Here is a 23,855-nt window from a genome sequence, read left to right on the forward strand (position 1 = left end):
GAGGGTCGCTATGAGTCAGGTCTGACTCGATGGCACATTACAACAACAACAACACAATGATGTTTTACTTTTATTTTATAAACCATAATCACAATGCCTGGCCCTACAATTAATAAATATTCATAATCAATTATTGACAACTAGTACTTACTGTTGTTATCTGAGAGGTTTTTTTTTTTTTTTTTTAAATATCAGGAATGGGTGTTGGATTTTATCAAATGCCTTTTCTGCATCTGTTGATATGATCATGTGGTTCTTTTCCTTTATTTTGCTTATGTGATGGATTACATTGATTGTTTTTCTGATGTTGAACCATCCTTGCATAACTGGTATGAGCTCCACTTGGTCATAATGTATTATTTTTTTGGATATGTTGTTGGAGTCTATTGGCTAGCATTTGGTTGAAGATTTTTGTGTCTATATTCATGAGGAATATTGGTCTGTAGTTTTCCTTTTTAGTGAAATCTTTGCCTGGCTTTGGTATCAAGGTTATGTTTGCTTCATAAAATGAATTTGGGAGTATTCCATCCTTTTCTATGCTCTGGAACAGTATGAATAGGATTGGTGTCAGTTTTGTGAACATTTGGTATAATTCTCCAGTGAAACTGTCTGGGCCAGGACTTTTTTCTTTCTTAAATTTTATTTTGATTTGGGTGAAAGTTTATAGAGCAAATTCATTTTCCATACAGCAGTTCATACACATTTTGTTTCATGACATTGACTGCAATCCCCCACAATGTAGCAGCTCTCTTCCCACTTCATCCCTGTAGTTAGCTTCTCCCTTCCATACACTCCTGCCCCCTGATAACACCACCCTTCTGTTCTCCCATGAGTGATCACTCCATGTACCTTATGTAAATGTTCACCTCATATGCCTGTCTATTAATTGGCTGGAAGCCATAGGAGTGAGTTCAGTTCCAGGATTGAAGGGCAGCTAGGAGTCATAGTTTCAGGGGTCTCACTGGGCTCTATCAGACCAGCAAACCTGTTTTTTTTTTTTTTTTTATGATTTTGAGTTTTGCTCTACATTGTTCTCCCACTCTGTTCATGATCTCCTGCACCGATCCCCCTCTGAGTGGTTGACAATGGTAGCCAGGCACCGTCTAGTTCTTCTGGTCTCATGGTCAAATAGGGTGAGAATTGCATGGTCTACCTGTCCCTTGGACTAACTGTTTCCATGCGTCTTTGGTTTTCTTCACTCTTCTTTGCTCTGGAGAAAGGAAGACCCATCATTGCATCTAGATAGCCACTTGCAAACTTTTAAGTTCCCAGTCGCTACTCACCAAAGTAGGGTGTGGAACAGTGTTTTGATGTAGTATGTTATGACAATTGAGCTTGATGTCCCCTGTGATGATGGTGGGCCAGGACTTTTTTTGTTGTTGGTAATATTTTTATGACCTTTTCAATTTCTTCTTTTGTTAGGGATCTGTTCAAATTTTCTACTTCAGTATGTGTTACTTTAGGGAAGTACTATGTTTCTAGAAATCTGCTCATTTCTTTTAGATTTTCAAATTTGTTAGTACTGTTCTTCATATTCTGATATTATCCTTTTTATTTCAGTTGGTCTGTTGTGACATCACTCGATTCATTTCTTATTTGTGTTATTTGTATTCTATCCCTCTTTTCCTTTGTTAAGTTTGTCAACTTTATTAATCTTTTCAAAGAACCAACTTCTAGTCTTGTTGATTTTTTCTATTGTTTTTCTATTTTCTATTTCATTTATTTCTTCTTGAATCTTTATTATTTCTTTTCTTCTGGTGACTGTAGGCTTTTTTTTTTTTTTTTTTGCTGCTCTTTTTTAATTGTTGGAGATATTGGGTCAAAGTGTTGATTTTGGCTTGCTCTTCTTTTTTGATGTGTGCATTTATTTTTATACATTGGCCTTGATCACTGCTTTTGCTGTCCCAAATGTTTTGGTATGTTGTGTTTTCATTCTCATTTGATTTAAGGAATTTTTTAATTTCATTTTTTACTTCTTTTATTATCCAGTCATTTTTAAGGAAGGTGTTATTGCCATGTGTTTGCTCTTTTGCTGTTCATCTTCCTATTGTTGATTTCTAGTTTCATAGCATTGTGATCTGAGAAGATGCTTTGCAGTATCTTAATGTTTTTAAATTTATTGAGGATTGCTTTGTGGCCTAATATACAGTCTATCCTGGAGAATGTTCCATGTGTACTGGAAAAGAATGTATATTGTACTGTTTTTGGGTCAAGTGCTCTATAGATTTATTTCTACAAGGTCAAGTTGGTGGATCGCATTATTTAGTTCTTCTGCATTTTTATTGAGTTTCTTTCCAGTTGTTCTATCTTTCATTGAAAGTGGTGTATTAAAGTCTCCTACTATGACTGTGGGAGCTCTGGTGGCTTAGTGCCCAAGGCATTTGACTTCTAATCAGAAGGCTGGCAGGTTCAAACCCACCAGCCACTCTTCGGAAGGAAGATTGGGCAATCTACTTCTATAGTAATACACCTCAGAAACCCAAGGAGGGGTCACTATGAGGCACAATCAACTCAAGGGCACTGAGGTGAGGTGAGATTATGACTGTAGAATCATCTACATGTCTTTGTAATTCTGTTAAAGTCTGATTTATGTATTTTGAGGCTCTTTCATTGGGTGCATACATATTTGATATGGTTATGTCCTCTTGCTCAATCACTCTTTTCATCATTGTATAATGTCCTTCCTTGTCTCTTTGGTAGCTATTGTCCTAAAGACAATTTTATCAGAAATTAATATTGCCACTCCTACTCTTTTATGGTTGCCATTTGCTTGATATATCTATTTCCAATCTTTTGTTTTTGTCTCTATTGTGTGTCTCTTGTAGACAGCATATTGATGGGTTATGTTTTCTTATCCAGTTTGCAACTCTCTGTCTCTTGAATGGTGCGTTTAATTTTCTTTTTCCATATAATTTTCTGTGCTGAGCTCATTCTGTTTATGGATCGTGTTATCATTTCCTTCATTGCTACTGTTTTACTATTTGCTAAATATTTGTGCTTTTCCTCTTTTTTATTTTGATGCAACGGTTTATTTATTTTTATTTTTTTTGAGGTTACCCTGTGATTTATTATTTTCTTTCCAAGTTTAGAACAGTCCATTCTATCTCGATTTAGTTTACTTCCATTGAAAATGAAAATGTTTGTATTTTCCTATCCCTTCCCCCAATCACTCTGTTTTACCATGTACTATGTGTTTACTTCTGGTTTGCCTTGATTTAACTGTTGTTAACAGAAGGATTAATATTTTTCCCAAACTTTCCATCTTAACTCTACTTCAGACATCTCAGTTCCATTTTCTCTCTTCCTATTTAAAACTCACTGTCATCAAGTTGGATCCGACTGATAGTGACCTCTCCTTGAGTTTCCAGGATGGTATCGCTACGGAAGGAATTGCCCAACCTTCCTTCCAAGGAGTGACTGGTGGGTTTGAATCACCAGTCATCTGGTTAGCAGTCAAATGCCTTAGGTACTGTGCTACCAGAGCTCCCTTCTTCCTATTTGGATTGCAAAATAAAAGGAACAAAGAAAAGTGTTTTTTTCTTTTCTTATTTAGTGCTTTCCATTTTAAATAGAAAAGTAAATATATGTAATTATTAAAGAAAAAAATAGAAGTGAAACTGTGTATAGAATGAAAAGCATAAAAGAGAAGTAAAACACCTCTCTCACCTTCAGAGAAGATTTTTCAAAATTAACTTCCAGTTTAGATTCCAAAGCATTTCGAAATTAAACCATAGCATAATGGAACTATTGTTCTAAACCAACACCTCTGTAAGCACAATGTGGATACAAATTAGAAACACTCCTCACTTGTGTCTGAGTCCATAGACATAAGTAAGGAGAGTCCCGTAGCTCTGCCAAGTTTTGCACACTTCATTCAAAGCTAGAGGACTCCTTACCAAAAAAACCAAACCCACTGCCATTGAGTCGATTCCGACTCATAGCAACCCCTAGTGGGTTTTCAAGGCAGTAAATCTTTACAGAAGTAGATTGCCCAGTCTTCCTTCCATGGAGTGGCTGGTGGGTTTGAACCACCAAGCTTATGGTTAGTAGTCAAAAGCCTTAGGCACTGCACCACCAGAGCTCCTTGGAGGACCTCTTAATAGCCTCAGAACAGAAGAACAAGACTCCTATCATGAGTCAGGGGACTTGCAGGAAAACAAAGGCCCTTTGTGTCAGTGTTGTGTGAGCTAAAGGCACTCAAAGCCACCCTGTAATACATTTGTGACTTAATCCTACCTCTCAACATGCTTATTCATGAGTTCCCTCCTTTTCTCTTCCCTTAGGAAGAAGACAAGCCAGTTCTCCATGTGTTCAATGCTGTAACACAAGAGACAATGCCGATAACAGAGAGCATCTCTCTTCTTGGTAAAAAAGTGTCTGATCTGAGAACACTGATAACTCTGAGATGTGGCTTCCCCGTGAGTGTCTACTGCCTCCGGACCCCTGAGGGACTGGAGATGTATGACTGCAACACCCTTAGGGACTACCAGACAGAAATCGGTACTGCCCACTATATTTGGTATCAGCTACAACTCAGCAGTAGGATTCTTTGATACAGAAAGTTCCAGTTTTCAAAAAGAAGAAAGAAATCTGGATTTTTATTTTCAATCTGTTAATTTTATTTACATGTATATTTTAAAATAGTTAATACATTTACATGATTCAAGCATCAAAAGAACAAAAGAAGCATAGTGATTAGTCTCCTTACCTCTGCTGGCCTCCAGACACCAAGTTCACTCCTCCATGTTGCTGTTGTTGTTGTTGTTATGTGCCATCGAGTCAGATCTGACTCATAGCAACCTCTCCTTGGTTTCCAAGGCGGTATCACTACAGAAGTATATTGCCCAACCTTCCTTCTGAGGAGTGGCTGGTGGATTTGACCCACCAGCCTTCTGGTTACCAGTCAAGTGCCTTAGGCACTACTCTACCAGAGCTCCCTAGGACCATTATTATTATTATGAAGATTTAGAATCCATAGAATCTCCAAATTAAATCGCAACATGAAGGAGGAATTATTTGAATTCCCAAATTCCCTCTAATTCCCAAAATGAAGGCATGGATCCAGTCCTTACCTTCCCACTTCTCCATCATCATCATCACCAGACGTTCACACAGCACTCCCTGTCTCTGATCTTAGCCACTCAGAGCTGGGTCAGAGCTCATAAGTTAGATGGATATTCTCTTTCAGACCAGCTGTCTGTGCAGCATTTCTTGAACCCTACTCACCCAGAACTAGGCCAGAGGTTACATGTTATAAGAACACATTCTTTCAGACTGCCAAATAGGCAGATGCCAGTCTGCTGGTTCTCACTGCCCCTGTAGATTTGTTAATTTGCTGGAACAATTTAGAGAATTCACAGAGAATACACCAAACATAAGGCTACAGGTGTATTACAACCAAAAAGGATACAATGAAGGAATGCATACAGTGAACTGTGGAAGTGGTCTCAGCCCAGAGCTTCTATGTCCAAAAGAGGAACGCACCAATCTCTTCCTGTGCGTGGTAGTCAACCAGAATGCTTATCTGAGCCTCAGGGTTCAGGGCACTTATTAGCTTCCACATGCACCTTGATAAATTACATCATGACTTGTGAGCCTTAGTCAGCACTGAGCCCTTAGGTGGTCCCTCTTGATCTTGTCAGCCTTTACTCATTTGCCTCAGGTATTGGTCTGGCTTAGAAGAGCTGAGAAAAAAGGCCAAATTACTTTCTTTAAGGTGATTTCAAACTAGACTCAGACTAGTTTCTTTGTTTTCTCTTTCTAGATATAATTAAATTTTTTTTTTAATTTTTGCTGTGTTCCCTCCCCTCCCCTCCCTTTTTCTAGATATAGTTTAAGCATATATAGAAGCAAGTTCAATTGCATTTTCTTTTTTTCTCTTTTTAACACAAGTGTTAGCATACGATACAAAGTGCTTTGCCTTATGCCATCTTATTTAAAAATGTTATTGATTATATTTTAAAATCTTTTTAAACAGTTGAAGCCAATATTGTATAGGCCAAACAGATGTCTCAGTGGAAGAGCATCCACTCCAATTAACAGATTATAACATCTCTTGAAATACTGGACTTCCAGGTTGTGTCTGTTGCAGCCATATATTATTAAGACAAACTCAAATAAATAAAATAAACTGTCAGATTTATTTTAACTATACTGGAAAATATTTAACTATACTGGAAAAAATGGTTTGAACCCTATAGAGATTATTGCTTGAAGAGCAGTAGTCCTTGATGGCAAGTAGCACTTTTTTTTTTATTTACTTTTTTAAAAGATACACTTTATTGAAATATAATTTATATATGGTGAAATACACAAAACTAAAATGACATGGGTCAATGCATTTTTTTTTTTTTTTGGCAGTGTTCCCGCCACTCCCTCCCCCTTAACTAACAAAGTTTCTTTCCATATATAATCCTTTCCTTGACTTTTTACAATAATGAACTAATACTATATTTGTCCTGTGTGATTGACTTATTTCATTCAGCATAATGTCCTCCAAGTTTTCATCTTATGCAGTGTTTTGCAGATTCTACATTATTCTTTAGTGTTGCATAGTGTTCCATTGTGTGAATGTACCTTAGATTATTTATCCATTTTTCTGTTGATGGGAATGTAGGTTGTTTCTATCTTTTTGCTGTTGTAAATAGCACTGTGATGAATGAGAGTGTGCATATATCTGTTCTTGTCCTTGCTCTCACATATTTTCTTTTTTTTAAATTATGATTTGGGTGTAAGTTTACAGAGCAAATTCACTTTTCACTTTTCATACAGCAGTTCACATACACTTTGTCTCATGACATTGACTACAATTAACTACAATGCAACAGCTCCCCTCTCACTTCCTCCCCATAGCCACCTCTTCTCTGTGTCCTTCTCTCCATGCACTCCTGCCCCCTGAGCTGTCTACCTGTGCATACACGGACCTTCTATTCTCCCACGATTGTTCTCTCTAAAGAGTGTATCTACCTAGTGTAAATGTCACCTCATATGCCTGACTTTTGTTTGGCTGGAAGCCACAGGAGTGGGTTCAATTCCAGACCTCAAGGGCAGCTAGGGGCCATAGTCTCAGTGGTTCCATCAGGCTTCAGACCAGCAAACCTGGTCCCTTTTTTTTTTCCCCAAAATTATTTTGAGTTTTATTCCACATTGTTATCCCACTCTATCCAGGATCTCCTATGTAGATTCTCCTCCGAGTGGTTAACAGTGGTATCCGGGCACCATCTAGTTCTTCTGGTCTCACAGTCATACAGGCTAAGGATCGCATGGTATACCAGTCACTTAGACTAATTGTTTCCATCAGTCTTTGGGTTTCTTCATTCTTCTTTGCTCTGAACAAGAAGAGACCCATTGTTGTATCTAGATGGCTGCTTGCAAGCTCTTAAGATCCCAGTTGCTACTTGCCAAAGTAGGATTTAGAACAAGGTTTTGTGTAGTGTTAGGTCAATTGAGCTTGATGTTGCCTGCAACTATGATCCCTACTGGCTCTCACTTCTTTAGGATATATACCCAGTAATGGGATTGCTGGGTCAAATGGTATTTCTAATTTCAGCTTTTAAAGGAATTGCCATACTGCTTTCCACAGTGCTTGTATCATTTCACAGTCCCACCAGAAGTGCATGAGCATCCCAGTCTCTCCACATCCTCGCCAGCATTTGTTATTTTCTGTCTTGTTGAACTTTGCCATGAGTACTGGGATGAGATGGTATCTCGTTGTTGTTTTAATTTGCATCTCTCTGATGACTAATGATCATGACCATTTCTTCATGTATTTGCTGGATGCCTGAATATTCTCTTTGGTGAAGTGTCTATTCATGACTTCTTTCCATTTTTTAATTGGATTATTTGTCTTTTTGTTGTTGAGGTGTTAGAGTTTTCTATAAATTTTAGAGATAAGTCCCTTGTCAGATATGCTGTTGATGAATATTTTTTCCCAATCAGTAGATTCTCTTTTGACTCTTATGGAGAAGTCCTTTGAAGCCCATAAAACTTTAATTTTTAGAAGGTCCCATTCATCTAGTTTATCTTGTGGATTTGGGGTAATGCTTGACAGTCTATTTATGCCATAAATTAGGGCCCCTAAATGTGCTCCTAGTTTTTCTTGAGAAATTTTATAGTTTTAGGTTTCACATTTAAGTATTAGATCCATCTGGGGTTAGTTTTGTGTACAGTGTGAAGTACGGGTCTGTTTCATTTTTCTGCAAATGGATATCCAGTTTTGCCAGCACCATTTGTTAAAGAGACCACTTCATGCCCCTTTAATGGATTTCAGCCCTTTGTCAAAAATCAGCTGACCATAGGTCAATGGATCTATTTCTGGGTTCTCAATTCTGTTCCACTGGTCTATGTATCTGTCGTTGTACCAGGCAGTTTTGACTACTGTGGCTGTATAGTAGGTTTTGAGATCTGGGAGTGTGAGGCCTCCTACTTTGTTCTTCTTCTTCAATAGTGCTTTGCTTATCTGAGATCTCTTTCCTTTATATATAAAATCAGTGATTGGTTTTTGCATATCCTTAAAGAATGCTAATGGGATCTGGATTGGGATTGCATTGAATATGTAGATTGCTTTGTGTACTATTGACATTTTCACAATGTTCAATCTTCCTGTCCATGAGCATGCTATGTTCTTCCATTTATGTAGGTCTCTCTGGTAGTGTAGTGCCTAAGGCACTTGACTGCTAACCATAAGGCTGGTCGTTCAAACCCACCAGCCACTACTCAGAAGGAATGTTGGGCAATTTACTTCCATAGTGATACCACCTCAGAAACCCAAGGAGGGGTCACTATGAGTCAGATCTGACTTGACAGCATGTAAAAACAACAACAATTTATGGTTTCTTGGAGTAGTGATTTGTAGTTTTCTTTGTACAGATCTTTTGTGTCCCTAGTGAGATTTATTCCCAAGTATTTTATTTTTTTGATAGCTATTGTAAATGGTATTGATGTCCTTATTTCCTTTTCAGCAATCTCTTTGCTAGTGTAGAGGAATCCAACTGATTTTTGTATGTTGATCTTGTATCCCGCCACTATCAAATAGCACATCTTTAGGTAATGTTGTCTGTAACATTTGTTGCAGTACAATTTTACTTCTCACATAGGGCTCTGTAAGCATCCTGGTGGAGTTGAGCAGTTTTGTTTTTCATACTGCTATATTTCAATGCATCACTACTCCTCCTGACTATTATATTTGTTTAGCATTATTCTTTCATGTTATTTAAATTGGGGCTCTCAAAACCTTGACATCAATTACTGTCCCTGTTTTGATCCAAGGAAACTGCCTAGAAATTGTCTTCAGAACATGTCACTGTAAAGTACCCACCTGCTCTACATGCTTACTGGAGGCTTAGCTGTGCCCAGAATGTGACTGGCATACAGTGGCATTTGTCCCCACACATTTTATAATCTACTTATTAAATGAAATCCCAAAGGGTAAATAAGAAAACCCTGAGTGACTGTTTTTCAGGTCTGTGCTGCTCAGATCAGGATGTGACATTGTAGAGCTGGAAGAGAATTTTTAAATTGCTTGGCTCAACCCTAACTTTTATAGATTAAAAAATAACAAAAATGTTCAAATGGTTAAGTTACTAGCTCAGGATATGTCAAGGACATCATACCCCTTGAAATGACCCTCTGAGAGTGGGAACTTCAGTGAATGAGGCACAGAGCAAGGGTTTTCAGGTGGAAAAGTAGGGGCCCAACTATAACCAGGGTAGACTGTCTTGGCCATCATGAAAACATGCCTCGGAAGAGAGCTGAGGAAAGAAGGGCTTCAAAGGAACAGGAGGAAGGGTTCATTGGCCTACTTTAACCTTTGTCTAAAGCTTAACTAGCATACTTTAAGTAGCCCATCCACCGTTTTTGTTTTTAAGTGGAGAGCAAGAGAATTCTTCATCAGCCTTTCTTCTAGGTTCTCTCCTTTTCCTAGTTATTCCTGCTGCTCTTAGGAGTTGAAACTTGACCCCTTCTTCAAAGACAGCAGAAGATTTTGAGAAGCAGTCAAGTTCAGGTTGAGAATAAAAGATTTAGGTAGCTCAATTAGTCATTGCCAATATTAAACCAAACCAAACCAAACTCACTGCCATTGAGTCAATTCTGACTCATAGAGATCCCCTTTGGGTTTCTGAGGCAGTAAATCTTTTATGGAAGTAGATTGCCCAGGCTTCCTTCTGTAGAGTGGCTGGAGAGTTTGAACTGCCAACCTTCTGTTTTAGCAATCAAATGCCTTAGGCATAGGTGACCAGAGCTCCTTACTGTTGTTGTTGCTATTAGGTGCCATCGAGTCATCTCCGACGCATAGCGACCCTGTGTACAACAGAACAAAGCACTGCCCAGTCCTGCACCAGCCTCATAATTCTTGCTCTACCTGAGCCCATCGTTGCAGCCACTGTGTCAATCCATCTCGTTGAGGGCCTTCCCCTTTCTTGTTGACCCTCCACTTTACCAAGCATGATATCCTTCTCCAGGGAATTGTCCCTTCTGACAACATGACCAAATAGGTAAGACAAAATCTGGCCATTCTAGTTTCCAATGAACATTTCAGCTGCACTTCTTTCAGGACCGATTTGTTCATTCTTCTGGCAGTCCATGCTACTTTCAGTATTCTTCACCAACACCACAACTCAAAAGCATCAACTCTTCTTCAGTCTTCCTTGTTCATTTTCCAGCTCTCACATGCATATGAGGTGATTGAAAATACCATGACTTGGGTTAGGCACACCTTAGTCTTCCAGGAGACATCTGCTCTTCATCACTTGAAAGAGGTCTTTTGCAGCAGATTTGCCCAGTGCAACATATTATCTGATGTCTGCTTCCACTGGTGTTGATTGTTGAACCAAGTAATATAAAATCTTTAACAACTTCAATCTTTTCTCCATTTATCATGATGCTGCTTATTGGTCCAGAATTTTTGTTTTCTTTATGCTGAGATGTAATCCATACTGTAGACTGAAGTCTTTAATCTTTATCAGTAAGTGCTTCAAGTCATCCTCACTTGGACAGTAGTGGTGTCATTAATAAAATGGGGAAGTTGGGAAAAGGCACCTGTGCTTTGGGGCCTAAATACAAAGATATAAAGTAACTAAGAGACTAAGTTTTTTCACCTTCAAAGCTTACCCATCTGGTTAGTGGCAAATCTGTAAGTACAACTGAGGTCTTCTAATTTTCCCCCACAACAAACAGGAAGCTTGAGGTCAGCAGATGTTTCATCATGCCCACAGAAGCGGGAGAAAAGGCATGCAAGAAGTGTTTTCTTTTGAGAGTAAATATAGAGAGGGTCGTGTAGAAGGCCAAAGGCCAGTCCTTAGGACATGCCATGGTCAAGGCATGCAGACAGAATATGAGTAAGAAAATGAGACACTGAAAGTGTCAGAGTGAAGAAGAGAACTGGGACTGTACTGTTATAAATGATGAAGAAGAGACAATTTTTCAGGAAGCTGGGAAAAACTCGAAGACAATGTCTGAGGAAAAAAAAAAACAACTTTTGATTTGGCTTAAAAGTCACTGGGGAATTTAGAGAGGCAGATTTAATAAAGTGGGTGAAGGCAGAGACATTGTAGGGATTAAGAAGAGGATAAATCATGAAGTCCGGAATGGCTCCAGGGCCCTTCTACCAGCCCCTAGGCTCAGGCAACCTACTGTGGCGTATTGATTCCCTTCATAGGTGAGAAAACTGAGGCTCAAAGAAGTTAAGTGACTTGTTCAAGGTTGTACTGCTAATTAATGATAATCACACACTGAGAATTATGTTCTTTCCAATAATTAATACTGCTTATCCAGTATATCTTTATTATTGCCTACTTTTATTGATACCCATTTAAGTTTTGATCAATGTTTTATTATTTCTTTTTCCCCTGTCAGGGGAAGCCCAAACCAAAGATATTGCTACCACCACTCCAACTCAACACAGATGGGCAGATAGTGACCTTATGGTATGGATGAGGAATCCAGAAACTGAAGAGACAGTGAACATGTAGCTAAAGGTTGGGGACAGTTGCCTAGAATAAGCACTGTAATTTGTACCTGCTGTTCTATGTGGTCTGGCATGGTAAATGGCTGTGCACATAAAAAGTGGGCAGATGCAAGTTTTGTAGAACTCATATTTTAGTGGTCCCTTTGGAAAAAAAAAAAAAAAATCCAAAATTCAGAATAGAGAACTGTTGTTGTTGTTGTTTGCCGTCCAGTCAGCCCTGACTCATAGCGACCCCTCCTTGGGTTTCCGAGGCAGAGAGGGAGCTCTGGTAGCATAGTGGCTAAGACACTTGCCTGCTAACCAGACGGCTGGCGGTTCAAACCCACCAGCCACTCCTCGGAAGGAAGGTTGGGCAATCCTACTTCTGTAGTGATACTGCCTCGGAAACCCAAGGAGGGGTCACTATGAGTCGGGGCCGACTCGACGGCACATAACAACAACAATCACTACGGAAGTAGGATTGCCCAACCTTTCTTCCGAGGAGTGGCTGGTGGGTTTGAACGGCCAGCCTTCTGGTGAGCAGTCAAGTGCCGTAAGCACTATGCTACCAGAGCTCCTGAATAGAGAACTAGAAGGGTCTTATGTAGTAAGGAGTCCTGCATATTATATCCCTTTAATTTTACTTTAATATTAGTAATAGCTTTTAGGTGTATTTTCTGGAGCAACATAGCAATTTTCAAAAGGGTCTTATGTAGTAAGGAGTCCTACATATTATATCCCTTTAATTTTACTTTAATATTAGTAATAGCTTTTAGGTGTATTTTCTGGAGCAACATAGCAATTTTCAAGTAAATTTCTATCTTCCAGTAGAATTCCTACATTTAGGAAGAAATTTAATATGTGACTCAAAAAAGACATTATAAATCAATAGTGATGGGGGGATCATCCAATAAATGGTGCTGACTAACTTGCATAGAAATTCTCTGGATCTTCAAAAGTTGAACATTAAGAGAAAAACTGTTCATTGTTATCTTTGTTTTTTAGAGGAAATAGGTCTGCTTCATGGTAAGGAACTGAAATTGATAGTTACCGTAGTGGTAATATTTACTACCAGACATGGAATTAAACCAAAATAAAATCCATGACTTGTATTGATGGAGGTGTGCTAATCCTGATAAGAAGGATGTAAATTGTATAGCCTTCTTTATAAGGTACAAGCAGTATATGATAAAGACTATCAACCTAAGGTTAGGTGGTTCAGAGCCACCCCAGGGCTCCACAGGAAAAAGGAATGGAAAACTGTTATTTCCATAAAGATTACAGCCAAGAAACCCCTAAGGAGCAGTTCTACTTTGTAACACATAGGAATGCCATGAGTTAAGGGGTGGGCTTGATGGCAGCTAACAATAGCAACAATAGCCTTTTAGAATCAGGGTTAATTTAGCAGTGGACAGGTTAAGTCAGAGAAGGCTGAGACCCTGAGGCTAGGCAACAACCTAACAAAACAAAAACAAAACTCATTGCCCTTGAATTGATTCCAACTCAAGGTGATGCATGTATTACAGAGTAAGACTTCTCCATAGAGTTCTTAGTTGTAATCTTTATAGAAGCAGATCACCAGGCCTTTCTTTCATGGTTCTGGGTGGGTTCAAACTGCCAAATTTTAGGTTAGCAGCAGAGTGCAAACCACTTGCACCACCTCCCTAGGTAAAGACAGATGGGCCAGGAAGATCTCATCCATAGACATCTACCTGGGAGAGACTGCTGTCATTGAGATTAGCTGTAGATGAATCCTGCTGTTGGGAGACCTGGATTAGTCCTTGTCAGTCAGCAACTAGCAATTGGTAAAGTCAAATAAGGCAGAGACTGAGCTTCAGAGAGATCTAGCAGAGATTTAATGGGTGAACTGTAGCATTATGGCAATGAAAGGGTAGATGATGACACAAGAGGTAGGATAATATAGACAAGCTAGTTGTTGCCACTGGAGGCTCTGAAAACATGTATCAGAAACCTAACCCCAGAAACTGGAGTTCAAAGTAAGCACTTCAGTTCCAGAGAAACTCAGAGAACAGAGATAGGACCTCAATCCTAAAGCCCAAAATGTGGGGTAAGATATTGGGACTCTGCTCTGGGACATAATCAGGAGGGGGCTTGGTTAGGAGGAATAAAGCAAGTTACTAGAACAAAATCTAGTAGTAAGAACAACATCTGAACAAGACAAATAGGAGAGCCAACTTCCTACCAACCCTCTGAGCTACTGGCCTGGAATCTCAACAAATTCCCTTCTAGTGGAATTAGGATTAATGGAGACTGTGTGCTCTCAGCTGTGGCAGAGCAAGGAGGCTGGGGCACAATGCCAGACTCAAGCTTTCCCATGCTCATCTGTGAGAAACACTCAACAATAAATTAAAAACACAGTAAATAATTTAAGTCAGGAGATGAAGTAACTGTACTTGGAGTGCTGTTTAAAGTCTTTTATTTCCTGTGCTATTCATGGGAATTAAAGATTTTATGAGAAAGTTCAAGTATACAAAGAAGCCTTAGAGAAACTAAATCTGTTGTGTCAACTATGATCCGTATTTTGGAAAGTGTTTATCAAGGCACGTCTACAGAATAGCTGCAGAATAACTAATTGTGCTCTACAGATTAATTCCACAATTTTACTGCAAGGAGCGTGAACTCTCCTAACTAAGGCCAGATTTGTCAGGGTCAAGGCAGGTTAGTGGAATGAGGCCAATAATGCAGATCAATATCTGTGGGTAAACAGGCATAACAAATAAGAATCAATCCACAAAGGAGAGCAAGGCCAAGGTCAAGAAACCCAAAACCAGAGTAAGGACTAATGAGGGAAGAGTTCCATTTCAAGCTTACAGGCTATAACACAGAACATGCAGAAAGGAAGGAAGCAGGAGACAGAAGATATACCCGTGTGGTGTCCTGTGGAAGGAAGGCAAGAACAGAAAGAACAGAAGGAAAGTGACAGGCAACTGAAAGGAAGATATTTTCTAGATGTTGGAAAGAGTCCTGATGACATGAGTTCCAAACTAAATTCTACTCTGACCTTGCTGAGTAACCTCAGACAATTCACACACCTCTCTGGGCCTCAGTTCCCTTTTCTATGTAATAGGACAGCAGAATAGGCTGATCTTTTTATCTTCAGTATTCTGTAATTACAAAACTACTAATGTTGCAAAATCTGAGCTAACAAAGATAAACACAGCTGAGAAGCATTCTGTGGCTCCAAAGAGCTACTAAGTCCTTATTTTGTCCCTCCCTCCCTCCCACCCTTCCTTCTTTTCTTTCACCTTCACTTTCTTTCTTCCCCTTCTCTCAGTCCCTTTCTTCCTTCCATAACAAGTATTTATCATGAACTTACTATGTGTCTGAACCTGAGGATATGGATGCATAAGCCAAGTCATGCACACAGTCCTGTTCCTACTCCTAAGGCTATCGTATTTTGATTAGAAGGCAGTCAATCCCTCCATAGGCTGTCCAGTGACATCAATTGTCACAGATTCTTGTTTGGAGAGGGAGTATAACACAGAGGATAAAGACAGAACCCAAATTACCTAGGTCCTGGGAGCTCTTATAGCACAGTGCCTAAGGCACTTAACTGCTAACCAGAAGGCTGGCAGTTCAAACCCACAAGCCACTCTTCCAAAGGAAGGTTGGGCAATCTGCTTCCGTAGTGATACTGCCTCGGAAGCCCAAGGAGGGGTCGCTATGAGTCGGGGCCGACTCAACAGCACATAACAACAACAACAACAACTCCTGGTTCCATTTCTTACTAGCTATGTAAACCCTGGGCAAATTACTGAATCTCTTGGTGCTTCAGTTTCCTCAGTGGTCAGAGAGGAATAATAATACTACCCATCGCTTAGGGTTGTTATGAATTTTAAATTAGTTTATTCATGTAAAGTACTTACAACAGTGCAGAGCACATAATAAGCATTCAAAGAATATTTGCTACTATTATGATTAATTATCAGTCTTGTGAATTCAAACTGGGAAATATAGGGAAATGAAGTTGGTTAGCAGCATGGGCAAAAACTGAAAGGTGTCATGAAGTAGAGTTGGACTGTGGCAAACCAATGTTGAATGCATGCCAAAGTTGTGGTAGAAGAAAAAAACATAAGGAGAGGTAGAGAGAGGAGAAAACACACAAAGAGTCACAGAGGATATGAGAGACAGGTCTTGGGGCTCATGTGTGAGATGGGGAGTTGCCCATTTGAGAGATGCCTTGATTCCTAATGCACACCAGGTGTGATCATTGTCTATCTGTATAATAAACCTAATTTTCTTGAGGGCCTCCTTGTTACCCAACAACATAGCTAAGACAGGGCCTATAAGAATGGACAAACCATGATTCTTGGGCTCAAAGACTTCACTGTTATTATTTGTAAATGCACAGTTCCAAAGTAGTAGTGTATGTTCAATGAAGAAGAGTTTCAATATATACTATGGGAGCCCAAAGAAGTGGTTCTTTAACCTATTTGGAGGGGTGAGAGGATGGTGTGGTCACAAAGGGCCTATTGGAGGAGGTGATGCTAGGGTTACATCATACATTATTAGTAGGAGGCTGTGGGGAAGGAATCAGAAGCATTCAGACAGAAAAGGCGCTGAGCAAGAAACAGCCTGGTGTGCATATAGGTGTGCAGTCTAGCCAGTTGGGCAGCTGAGTGGTCAAGAGGGCAGTGTGTAACACCCTGGAGAGAACAATCATGGGAGAATGAAGGGCTGCTTATGCACAGGGAGACAGCTCAGGGCACAGGAGAGTATGGAGGGATGGACACTGGGAAGAGGTAACTATGGGGAGGAAGTGGGAGGGGAGCTGTTGCATTGTAAATTTTGGTCAATGTCATGAGACAAAGTATATGTGAACTGCTGTATGAAAAGTGAATTTACTCTGTAAATCTTCACCCAAATCAAAAAAAAATTAAAAAAAAAAAAAAAGAGGGCAGTGTGTAACTAGAATGGATTTAGGGAGAGAAGCAGAACTTCATTCAGCAAATATTCACTGAGCATTCACCAAGAGCTAGGCTCTGATCTGGGAAGCAGGAATAGAGCTGTGAGTAAGCAGCAAGGTCCCTACCCTCTGAGAGCTTGCATTCCAATGGGAGAAGCAAGTACCGTCAAGTATCTAAACATCTAGAATAAAATGTCATTTGCAATGGAATAAAGACTATGAAGGAAAGGACAGCAGGATACTAGAACAGAAAGTGATGTGGTAGGGGCGATAAGCAGACTACTTTAGGTGGTTGGTCAGGAAAGGAGATGACATTTGAACAGACACCTCTATAAAAAGAGTGGGTAGCTGTGAGGTTATCTAGGCCTAAAAGAGGGCAATACTGATTGAAATGGACGTAAGGAAACAGTTGCTAAATGTTTGTGAGATAAACTTGCTAGGCTTTAGTGATTGTTTAAATGTAGGGCATGAGGAAAGGAGAGGGATGAAGAATCACTCCCACATTTCTAGATTAGGTAGCAAGAAAGTTAGTGTTGCCACCAGCTGAGACACAGAATGCAGGAGAAAAAGCTGGTGGTTGGGGAGGGGGTAAAGATGAGGAGTTGTTCTGCAGAATGATGGGGTTGCAGTGCAATCGCTCAGATGTCAATATCCACAGCAAGGACAGTTGAGCTAGAATAGAGGCCTGAGCTAGAGTTTTCGATTTGGGAGTGACACATCAGTGGTGAATAAAGCCATTAGCATCCCTGAGATTGCCAGTTAATCCGCCAATAAGTATGTATTATTAAGTACTAGCAAGTGCTAGACTGCCTACCAAGTCCTGAAGAAAGTTACTTTCTAGTGGATGAATAAAAAGAAGATCCCCAAACAAGTCAAAGGATTTTAGGTATTGATGACAGGAGCTATACAGAAGTTAAAGTGAAGTCTTTGGGATAAAGCGTAATGGAGAAGGTAGTGGTAGCGGCAGAGGTTGCTTTAGCTATGGTGGCCAAGAGGTGGTCCTCTGTGAGGACATGGCATTTGAATTGTTAGCTAAAAGATGAGAAGAACATGTTGTTATAGCTGCTTTCCAGTCAGCTCCAAAGCATAGTGATTGCATGCAAAACAGGCTCCAACTGTTGTGATCCATAGGGTTTTCACTGGCTGATTTTTGGAAGTAGATTGCTATACTAGTCTGTCTTAGTCTGGAAGCTCTGTTGAAACCTGTTTAGCATCATTGCAACATGCAAGCCTCTAATCACAGGTGAGTGGTGGCTGCCCTGGAAGGACATTGGCCAGGAATCAAACCTGAGAATCAAACCCAAGTTTCCTACATGGAAGTCAAGAATTCTACCACCAAACCAACAATGCCCCTTGAGAAGGATACAGCCAGTCAAAATCTAAAGACAACCCTTTCATGAAGAATTAAAAAAAAAAAAATTTTTTGTAATTTGGGTGAAAGTTTACAGAGTATATTCATTTTCCATACACATTTTATCTCATGACATTGACTGCAATTCCTCACAATGTAACAGCTCTCTTCCCACTTCCTCCCCATAGTTAACTCTTTCCTGTATCCTTCCCTCCTGTGTACTCCTGCCCCTACTTAAAAGAAACTGTAAGTCTTTAGGTCCTGAGATGGGCATGGTCTTAGTATGTTTGAAGGAGAGGTGAAAGATCAGGGTGGCCTCAGCAAAGTGGGCTGAGGCAGAGTAGAGGGATGTGAGTGAGGTAGAAGGGAGGGCCTTGGTGATAACTTGGAAAAGTTCAGATTTTTTTCCCCAGGGAAATCTGTAGAGTGAGAAGAGCAGAAGGCTGAGGAGATTCCTGGAAAATGCCAGCCTGAAAGATGAAGGAAATGTGGTGTCATAGAAGCCAGGAAAGGATAGGATTTTAAGGAGCATGTGATAAATTCCCCAGCATCACTGAATTATATTTATAATACAGAACAGCTGCTATGTCATAAAGTAAATAAAGAACAAGAGGATGGCTGTTGTTTGGTGCCTACGAGTCGGCTCCAACTCATAGCAACCCTACGCACCACAGAATGAAACACTGCCCAGTCCTGTGCCGTCCTCACAGTCACTGCCATGCTTGAGCCCATTGGTTCAATGTCAATCCATCTCATTAAGGGTCTTCTCCTTTTTCACTGTCCCTCTACTTTACCAAGCATGATAGCTAGTGAGCATCAGTCAAGTCTATTACTAGTAACGAAAAGGTCCATGAAGGCTGTTTGTCCTGCCCTTAAAGTTAGTTTTCTCTTCCAACAAAACAGCTTTAGTTTACAGTCATTTATATTTCAGCACCGAATCAATGTTCATAGGACTGTTTTAAGATAGCTGCAGAAATATTTCAGCATTATATGTGATCATTATGCCCATGAGAAAATGGGAGTGCACGAAACCTAAATGGCTTTTTCAAGACATTAAACGCCTAAACTGAAAATAGTATTCCTGTCTACTTATTCCAAGGTTACTTTTCATTTTGCATCATGCTCAATCATTAGAAGCTTTATAGATTGCCAAATCACAGTGATGGACTGTAACCTCTCTTGATCCACAGGCATAACACTTCGCTTGGATGTCTGGGATGGATGGAAGGAATTTCTGATGGGTTGTCTCCTAGGACAAAAGCTTAAAGTTCAACGCTACTTATCAGAAGAAGGACCAGTACACAAGTATGGGAGATAAAGCAAATGCTAAGTCATTTATTTAAGTAATTTTAAATGTATACTACTTTGAGGCTGCACTCCATTGCACAGCTGATGTGCTGCTTTCTGGCAGTTAAGATGTCTCAGCTAGACGTAATTATTGAAATATTTCCTGTGTAAAGATAGCAGGGATGCCACCAGAGCTGACAGTCTTTGGTGATGGATTGGAATTCAAGTAGACTTTCCTTGGGAAACGCCAACTAGTTAAATGGATGACTTCAGATTGGTTTGAATGTCAGATTTTCAATAGCATTTTAAAGATAGTCACAACAAGTACCTTGCTATTTTTGTGCTCATTATTGTTAGAAAGAAAGAAAGGACGGAAGGAAGGAAAAAGAAAAAGAAAGAAAGAAACTTGTTAATTAACTGGCAGAAAACATTGGCTGCCTCTTATAATTTTTCACTGTATTTAATAAATGTATTTATAATTTTGAGAGCTCTGGTGGTGTAGTGCCTAAGACATTTAACTGCTAACCAGAAGGCTGGCGGTTCAAACCCACCAGTCACTCCTGGGAAGGAAGCTCAGGCAATCTACTTCCGTAGTGATACCTCCTCAGATACCCAAGGAGAGGTCGCCATGAGTCCGATCCGACTCCACGGCCGTAAGTTTTTGCCATACATAAAATATAGTATGTGTGGGCTGATGCAGTGGAAGATAGTGGGCTTGAAGAGGCAGGTGGAAAATCTAAGGTGTTACTGCAGCAAAAATAAATAAATTGGATTCTCTTTTAGGTTTCAATTCAGTGGTATTTTAGAATAGCGCCCCCTGGCGCTTTAATGTTTACAGATGTCCACACACCCACCAGCTGCTCTGAGGACTCTGCTAAGTGATAGGTTGAAATACCAGCTTTACAATTTTATAAAATATGCAAATATATTAAATTAATTTCTATTTGGTAATAGTGATAATTCTCTTTTTTTCCATGCTCTGAATCCAAAGAAAGAGTTGTTTTGGACTGTCACTTTTCGTTGTGCATGTTTATTAAATACTTTGTGTAACTGTGTTATATTTATTACATCATTTTATACTTAGGATCATTTTATGAAGTGGATACTATTTTATCTTGTTTTACACATGAGCAAACAGAGATTAGGAAACCTGCCCAATATCACACAGCTAGCAAAGGCATAGATGGGAAATGGACACCGACAACTTAACTCCAGTGCTCATGTGCTTAACCATCTACACTAGACTTAAGCTTTAAATAAAATCTAAGAGCTCAGATAATGTAAATGAGACTGAAAAGCTCTTTTTAGTCTCCATCCAAACAACAAGTATTTATTGAGCACTTACTATGTGCTGTGCAAGGTCCTTGCCCTCAGCAAGTTTACAGTCTAGTAGGGAAAACAGACATACAAATAGCCAATTTCTTTAGATACATAACTGCAAAATGATTGGGAGCAGCCTCCAGTGCTACACGCCTAAATGCAAAGTCTAGATTCCCTCAGTGTTTAGCTGTGTGAATTTGGGCATATTATATAACCTTCCTGCATCTCAGTTTCCTATTCTATAAAAAGGGAATAATAACAGTATCTATCTCAGAGAGGAGTCCTTGGGTGATGCAAACAGTTAAACACTTGGCTGCTAACCAAAAAGTTGGCAGTTTAAACCCACCCAGTGGCACACTGGGAGCTCTAGTAGCATAGTGCCTAAGGCATTTAACTGCTAACCAGAAGGCTGGCGGTTCAAACTCACCAGCCACTCCTCAGTAGGAAGATTGGGCAATCTACCTCCATAATGATACCACCTCAGAAACCCAAGGAGGGGTCGCTATGAGAGGGATCCTACTCCACAGTAGTGAGTTTGGTTTTTTGGTTCAGTGATACCTTGAAAAAAAAGGCTGGCAACCTGCTTCTGAAAGGTCACAGCCATGAAAAACCCTATGGAGCAGTTGTACTCTGACCCAAATGGGGTCACCATAGTTGGAATCAACTTGATGCAACCAATTTGAGTTTTTTTTTTTCCCCGTGATCTCAAAGAACTGTTTTAGCAATTGAATTATGTAATAATCACAAGGTACTTGGAAGGGAGCCTGGCATGTGGTAAGCAGGATCAAAGTGTTAGGTATTATTATGTGAAAAATGCTATGATGTGGGTGATGCATGGCATGGGTGCATAGTGATATAAGAATACATCTTTCCTAGTTTAACTAGGAAAGACTAGTTAAAGGATCCAATAAAGTATCCTGGAAAAAAAAAAAAAAGAAATTTAAGTTAAGACTCGAAGTATTGCTATCCAAGTAGGTAGAAGGAAGAGGAAAAAAAAGATGTTCCAGAAAAGATGTAACCACAGAGGCTTGAAGGCAAAGATTAGATTCAAGGAACTGATAGATCCACACGGTGGATCATAGAGTGAGAGTGAGAGTTAGAAGGAGTTAGTGGCGAGTGATGAAGCTGCGAAAAGAATAAGAGATAAGTTCATGTAGGTCCCTGAAGGAATGTAAAGGAATTTGTACTTTATATGTCAAGTAGTGGAAATACATTGAAGGTAAGAGGGGCTTGAGGCTATCTACTTTTTAGTACGGTAGCCCTGGCTGCAGTGTGGGGAATAGAGGCAAGCAGGCAGTCAAAGTACAAAGTTAAGACATGATCGTGGCCTGAACTTTGGCTGTGCCAGTAGAAGTGGGGGTAAGTAGGCAAACTGTAAAACAGATGCCTTTAGGGGGCAGAATCAACTAGTCCTGGTTACAAATTAGATCTGAGAACAGAGGGAGAGAGAAGAAGGTAAGGATCATGTCTAGACTTAGCACTTGAATAGTGAGGGGAGTGGAAGGTTTGTTCATTTGGGAAAGGAACCCAAGAAGAGGAACAGGTTTGGGGGAGAAAACGAATTCAGTCATGGGCATGTTGAGGTTGAGGTTCTTATTGGACCCATACATCGGACTGTAGATATTTGAAGGAAGGATGTGGGGTAAGAGCCCTATGTTGCTAGAAGGATAGTTACCCAGCTACTCAGGGATTTCAAGAGGCATTTTCACAGTCCAAACAGGAGGCAGATCTTCTCCCTAGACTAAGAAAACTAGTCAGATTCAGAGATATTGACTTGGCATTAATGAATCTTAAAAAAGACTGATGCTGAGCCAAAATGCCAATGTATTAATTTATATCTCTAATTAGTTATTATCTAACTGCAAAAGGGCCCCGGTTGTTGCTGTTGTGTGCCACTGAGTTGATTCTAACTCACTGCAACCCCATGGGTGCACAGTAGAACTGCTGCATAGGGTTTTCAAGAATGTGATCTTTCAAAAGCAGATCATTAAGCCTGTCTTCCCAGGTGCCTCTGGGTGTGTTTGAACTGCCAACCTTTTGGTTAGTAGCTGAGTGCTTAATTGTTTGCACCACTTGGGGACTCTGAGGACCCCAGAGACCCACCTAATTCTGGTCAGAGTATCTTTCTTATACAGGAAAACCAGATGGGAAGCCGTATATACAGGCATACCTTGGAGGTATCATAGATTTGGTTCCAGACCACCAAAATAAAGTAAACATCTAGATAAAGTGAGTCACAGGAATTTTGGGGTTTCCCAGTAGATATAAAAGTTATGTTTGCATTATACTATATTCCACTAAATGTGCAATAGCTCTTTGAAAAAGTTTGAAATACTGTAAGAATTACTAAAGTGTGTCCTAGAGACACCAAGTGAGCACATGCTATTGGAAAAATAGCATCAGTAGGCACCTCAAAGCAAGATTGCTACACACCTTCAATTTGTAAAAAATGCAGGATCTGCAAAGTGCAACAAAGTGAAGTGCATTAAAACAAAGTATGCTTGTATATCAAAAGATGATGTAGTGAATATGCACCTAGGCAAGAGTGTTAGTTATATGCAATACATGTTGGAGGATGCCAGACTAGCTTACCTCTATCTCTACAATGGCGGTGGCAAGTTCTGCCCAAATGTATCTTGGGCGATGTCTATGGGGACCCTGTTCAGGTTTGCCTCCCTGACTCTTATTTCTCTGAACAGCGCTTATCAACCACTAAGGTTATGCCTGACACACTCTTTATTTGGAGCCATTATTGTTTTCACTTGAGTTACAGTACAGGGGCAGAGATGGTTCAGTGTTAGAATTCCCACCTTCCACATGAGAGACCTGAGTTCAGTCCCTGGCCAATGTACCTCATGCAGAGCCACCACCCATCTGTCATTGGAAGCTTGTGTGCCATTATGATGCTGAACAAATTTCAGTGGAAGTTCTAGACTAATAGGAAGAAATGCCAGGTGATTTACTTCCAAAGATTCTATCAATGAAAACCCTATGACAATGGTCTAATTCTGTTATGCTTGGGATTG

General features: G+C 39.9%; 1 protein-coding gene across 1 annotated transcript in view; it reads left to right on the forward strand.

The window, feature by feature from the left end:
• The window catches only part of ANKUB1 (ankyrin repeat and ubiquitin domain containing 1), a 67,641-nt gene that overhangs the window by 16,729 nt on the left and 27,057 nt on the right, over positions 1-23,855 (forward strand). The window contains exons 3-4 of the mRNA XM_007940183.2: positions 4,284-4,500; positions 19,413-19,527. Coding sequence (XP_007938374.2) covers positions 4,284-4,500; positions 19,413-19,527 — 332 coding nt within the window. The remainder of the gene's footprint in view (positions 1-4,283; positions 4,501-19,412; positions 19,528-23,855) is intronic.

Source organism: Orycteropus afer, unplaced genomic scaffold, assembly GCF_000298275.1.
Source record: "Orycteropus afer afer isolate SDZICR_OR568_19922 unplaced genomic scaffold, OryAfe1.0 scaffold00066, whole genome shotgun sequence".
Taxonomy (NCBI): domain Eukaryota; kingdom Metazoa; phylum Chordata; class Mammalia; order Tubulidentata; family Orycteropodidae; genus Orycteropus; species Orycteropus afer.